This window comes from Penaeus monodon, chromosome 6 (genome assembly GCF_015228065.2).
Source record: "Penaeus monodon isolate SGIC_2016 chromosome 6, NSTDA_Pmon_1, whole genome shotgun sequence".
In the NCBI taxonomy this organism is placed as follows: domain Eukaryota; kingdom Metazoa; phylum Arthropoda; class Malacostraca; order Decapoda; family Penaeidae; genus Penaeus; species Penaeus monodon.
Genome location: NC_051391.1, coordinates 33470198 through 33475197, shown reverse-complemented (window position 1 = coordinate 33475197; position 5000 = coordinate 33470198). Strand labels below are relative to the sequence as shown.

The 5000-nt window shown below is 35.9% G+C and overlaps 2 protein-coding genes across 2 annotated transcripts; both read right to left on the bottom strand.

Annotated features, from left to right (window-relative positions):
* Positions 1 to 2140: 2140 nt before the first annotated feature.
* Positions 2141 to 3104, bottom strand: LOC119573955. Its single transcript, XM_037921055.1, has 2 exons — positions 2758 to 3104; positions 2141 to 2669 (listed from the first exon to the last, which is right to left on the bottom strand). The coding sequence occupies exons 1-2, from the start codon at positions 3102 to 3104 to the stop codon at positions 2141 to 2143; spliced, it is 876 nt and encodes a 291-aa protein (XP_037776983.1).
* A 396-nt stretch (positions 3105 to 3500) lies between these two features.
* Positions 3501 to 4951, bottom strand: LOC119573954. Its single transcript, XM_037921054.1, has 2 exons — positions 4512 to 4951; positions 3501 to 4395 (listed from the first exon to the last, which is right to left on the bottom strand). Exons 1-2 carry the CDS (start codon positions 4949 to 4951, stop codon positions 3501 to 3503), a joined length of 1335 nt encoding a protein of 444 aa, XP_037776982.1.
* Between the last annotated feature and the right edge of the window lie 49 nt (positions 4952 to 5000).

The window sequence follows — 5000 nt, the reverse complement described above, 5'->3', positions numbered from 1 at the left end:
AAGAGAGAATGAGGGGAGGGGGGAGTAAGAGAGAATGAGGGGAGGGGGAGTAAGAGAGAAAGAGGAGGGAGTAAGATGAGGTGTGCGGGGAGAAGGAGGACGAGGAGTAAGACGGAAGAGGGGTAGAAGAGCGAGAAGAAGAGGGGGGGGGTGAGAAGAAGGGTAGATATAGACGAAGAGGAGGATGAAGGCGAGGAGGAGATAAGAAGAAAGAATAGGTAAAGAAGGAGATATGGAAGAAAAGAAGGAGGAGGAAGAAAAATGAGAGTGAGGAAGACAGGGAAGAGAGAGGATGGGGACAAGTAAGATGAAGAAGAGTACGTAAATAAGGAAGGAAAAAGAGAAAAATAATTAATAGAAAAAAGAGGGAAGAGAAAAGGGGAAAAAGAGAGTGAAGAAATAAACAGGATCTAGAAAAATATGCCGACAAGAAGAAAATAATTAAGAGAAGGAGGCATAGAAAAAGTAGAAAAGGAGGAAGATCAGAAGGAAAGAAACTACAGGAGAAGGAGACAGAGGAGGAGCAAGCGAATTATCCGAGAAAATGGATAAATTGGGAAATGAAATACGGGGTAAAAGAGAAATCAGGGTACAACGAATAATAAGAGAGGTAAAAAAGTCAATAGACAAAAAGGTTCCCACCATGGTATTGGTTCCTTATCTTTTGCAAAGAAAGTGCTTTCCATCTTTTCTTTTTTCTTTTCTTTTTTCTTCATAATTGCTCAAATCCTCCACGCTTTTCTTATCTTTCCTTTAGTACCTGTCATATTTTCTTAAGCGTCTTTTGCTTCTTTGTAGTTATTATTATTACTATTATTATTATTATCATTATTATTATTATTATTATTATTTTATAATATTATTTTCTCCTGCTTCTTCTTTTTCTTATTATTATCACGATTATTATTATTATCATCATCCTTATAGTAATTATTATTATCAGAATTATCATTGTTTCATTATCATTACTATTCTGATGATGGTGATGATGATGATGATGAATATTATTATTATTATTATTATTATTATTATTATTATTATTATTATTATTATTATTATTATTTCATTATTAATATTGTTATTATTTTATTTCAATTATTTTTATTGTTGTTGTTGCTGTTGTTGTTATTGTTGTTGATGTTGTTAGTATTATGATTATTATCATCATTATCATTATTCTTGTTACCATTATTGTTGTCATTATTGTGATTAATAATATTAATATTATCATCCTTTTTCTTTTCCTTCTTCGTCTTCTTCTTCTTCTTCTTTTTCTTCTTCTTCTTCTTCTTCTCTTTTTTTATTATTATTACCAACATTATCTTATTTATATCATCATTATTGTTATCATTATTATTTTATTATTATTATTATTATTATTATTATTAGTAGTAGTAGTAGTAGTAGTAGTAGTAGTAGTAGTAGTAGTAGTAACATTATTATTATTACCACTACATTATTATCACCCTTATTAATGTTAACATTCTTAGTATTATTATTTATTTTATTATTATTTATTTTATTATTTATATTATATTATATATGTGATGATGATGATTATTATTGTTATTATTATTATATTATTATTATATTATTATTATTATTATTATTATTATTTATTATTATTATTATTATTATCATTATTATTATTATTATCATTACTATGATTATTATCATTATGAACATTAATAATATTATTAATACTATTATTATCTTCTTTTCTTTTTTTCTTCTTCTTCCTCTTCTTATTCTTTATTTCCTTCTTCTTCTTTTACTTCTTCGTCCTCTGATGTTTTTTCTTCTTCTTCTTCATATTATTATTATTATTATTATTATTATTATTATTATTATTATTTATTTATTTATCTATTTTTATTACTATTATTATTATATTTTTTTTTCTTATTTTTATTGTTATTATTATTATTTGATTATTATTGTTATTATTATTATTATCGTTATCATTATCATTATTGTCATTATTATTATTATTTTCATCAGTATTATTAGTTTCCTTATTACTATCATTGTTATATTACTACAATTATTATTATTATTAATATTATTATTGTATCATTCTCTCCAGTCCTTTGATGTTCTTTTGTGTTCTCTTTGTCTTGTCTCAGCTACTTCCCGCAGCTTAGAAACATAGAACTTTCCGCAATAGGTGAGCTGTTCCAAGGATTTCCGACAACTGTGCACTTCCAACGATGTCAGGTATGTCTAACTTCCCATGCCAGGTTTTTGCATTCTTTGAGATTGTTCCGAGTGCACCGATCACGACTGGTATCACTGTCACTTTCGATGCTCTATGGATTCTCTTAATTTCGAATGCTAGTTTTTGATATTTAGCCACTTTCTCTTCCTCAGTATTGATGATGTTCTGGTCCGCTGGTACAGCTATGTCAATTAATGTCCACTCCTGTGTATCTTTCCTTAGTCGAGTAATATCCGGTCGATTATGATTCAGCTTCTTGTCTGTGTAAACAGTCATGTCCCAGGTAATTCGAACATCTCTGTTCTCTGCGACTGCCAATGGCTGATGGTCATACCACTTGTCGGTACATTCTATCCCGTACTTTCTGCAAATCTCCCAGTGCACCCGCAGGGCCACCTTGTCATGGCGTTTTCTGTACTCTCCCTGGGCAAGCTTCATGCATCCACACACTCTACACAGAGGTGTTACTGAAGTCTTATCTATGCTGTGCTTGATTGAGTCTTTTCTTAAAGTTTGTTCTTGAGCAGCTAAGATCAGACCTTCTGTCTCCTTTTTCAAAAAAAACATTCCTAAGCCATATCCAGGAATCTTCTCCAGCTACATCTGCTGTTTGTCGCACAAACTCTCCATGCAGGTCTTTCTCCTTCCAGTTCCTGATTTTCTCCTCCTGCCTCCTCTTCTGGTAATCCTGGAGGTTCTCTTCTTCATCTAACACCTCCTTTAAAGCAGCTTGAAGCATCCACTCTGTGGTCTCTCTGAGATAGCCATGCAAGGACTTACTCTCCTTGTTTACACACTCCTCAATGCTTATCAACCCTCTTCCTCCTTCCTTCCTTGGCAGGTACAGTCTCGCAACATTACTTCTGGTGTGCATACAACCATTCATTGCCACAATTTATCTAGTTCTTCTATCCATGCTGACCAGCTCTTCCACTGTCCAATCCACAATACCTGCACTGTAACGTAATACACTGACGGCCCATGTGTTGATGCCACTGATCATATTTCCTCCATTCAGTTTGGATCTGCATAGCTTCTTTACTCTTCTCACATACTCTGATGTTATCTTGCCTTTCATCTTGGTATTAAGAGTCTTATCCAACTGCAGGATGCCAAGGTATTTATAACCTTCTTCTTCAACTTCTCTGATATGCTGATCGTCTGGTAAGTCTACTCCACTGCTGCCGACCTGTCTTCCTCTTTTCATTTCTAGGACCGCACACTTGTCTAGCCCAAACGACATCCTGATATCTTGCGAGAAAACCCTTACTGCTTGTACGAGTTAGTCCAGTTGGTCTTTGTTGGCTCCATACAATTTCAGATCGTCCATGAACAGTAGATGGTTAACAGGCTTCATTTCTTTTGCAAATCTGTATCCAGCTCTCATCTTTCGTAGCACTAGCGTTAGTGGCAGCATGATTAGAACAAACAGCAATGGCGATAAAGAGTCTCCGTGAAAAATTCCTCTTCTGATGTCCACTTGTCCAAGATTTGTTCCTTCAAATGTTAATACTGTCTTCCAGTTCACCATGCTATTGCTGATTACCGTAATCATGTTCTTGGCTCCATCAACCATCTCCAGGCATTTAAGTATCCATGAATGTGGCACCATGTCATAGGCTTTCTTGTAGTCTATCAAAGCCATTGACAAGTTCGTCAACCTTCTCCAGCAGTTCTTTAGGATTGCCTTGTTTACAAGCAACTGATCTTTCGTTCCTCGCGATCCTTTCCTGCAACCTTTCTGCTCATCTGCTAGTAGTCCATTCCCCTCCAGGTGCTGGTACAGTTTCTCACCCATGATTCCAGTCAGTAGCTTCCACATTATGGGTAGGCAGGCAATAGGACGGTAGTTGTTAGCTTGGGTGCCCTTCGATGGGTCTTTCTGAATGAGCACTGTCCTTCCTTTGACCATCCACTCTGGCACATTTTCTTGGCGCACACAGTCTTGCAGGTGTAGTTGCAATCTAGGGTGTAATCCTGGTAGCTTCTTAAACCAGTAGCCCTGGACTAAGTCAGGGCCAGCTGCCTTCCAATTTGCCATCTTACTCACTCCCGTTCTAATATCCTCCATGGTGATGTTGATATCTTCTTGAACCTCTATTGCGCTGAACTCCTGGTCAACTTGCTCTAGCCAAGAAGCCTGCTCGTTGTGAATGACCTCTTCTGACCATATCTTTCTCCAGAAAGTAGTTGCTTCAATTGGGTCAAGTTGTTCTTCCCTCCTCTATTCTTTCCATCCAGAGTCTCATAGAAAAGTTTCTGGTTAGTCTGAAACTGTTGATTTTGTTTAAACTGTTGGCATCTCTCATCATATCTCTTGATCTTAATTGCACCAGCCTTAATCTTCTGCTTCAATATGTCTGAAATGCACAAAGTGCCATTCTCCTCAAGGCGGTATTTTCTATTGAATCTTTCTCTTTCTCTTTGTTTCAATCTCATGTTCCCTCTCCGGATTTCTTCGATCTTGCTGAGATCCTTTCTCCATGTTTCAATACTCTGTTTAATCCTCGTCTTCCAGAATGGTTCTTCGGTCCTCCTTTCTTTCCTCTTCTTTAACATTCCCATTCTTTCTGTGGTAACATATGCCGCTGCGTACATTAAAGAATTCAGTTCTGTAATGTTGTGAGTTTCAATCCTCTTGGTGTCTTCATTGACATTTCCAACCTCTGTTCTCTGCTTTGCTCTATCACACGGTCTCAATGATGGTAATCCTGTTCTCTCTTCTAGAAACATCACTTCTAGGATCCTGTCACGAAGAGCTCTTCTTGTGGCTCTAGATCAG

Bases quoted from the DNA above. Each gene is read 5' to 3' on its own strand.
- LOC119573955 (XM_037921055.1), bottom strand. From the start codon at position 3,104: ATGAATGGTTGTATGCACACCAGAAGTAATGTTGCGAGACTGTACCTG. The intron at 2,670-2,757 runs GTCTGATCTTAG...ACCTCTGTGTAG, and splicing joins TTTGAAAAAGGAGACAGAAG to AGTGTGTGGATGCATGAAGC.
- LOC119573954 (XM_037921054.1), bottom strand. From the start codon at position 4,951: ATGTTTCTAGAAGAGAGAACAGGATTACCATCATTGAGACCGTGTGAT. The intron at 4,396-4,511 runs GTTTAAACAAAA...TACTTTCTGGAG, and splicing joins TATGATGAGAGATGCCAACA to AAAGATATGGTCAGAAGAGG.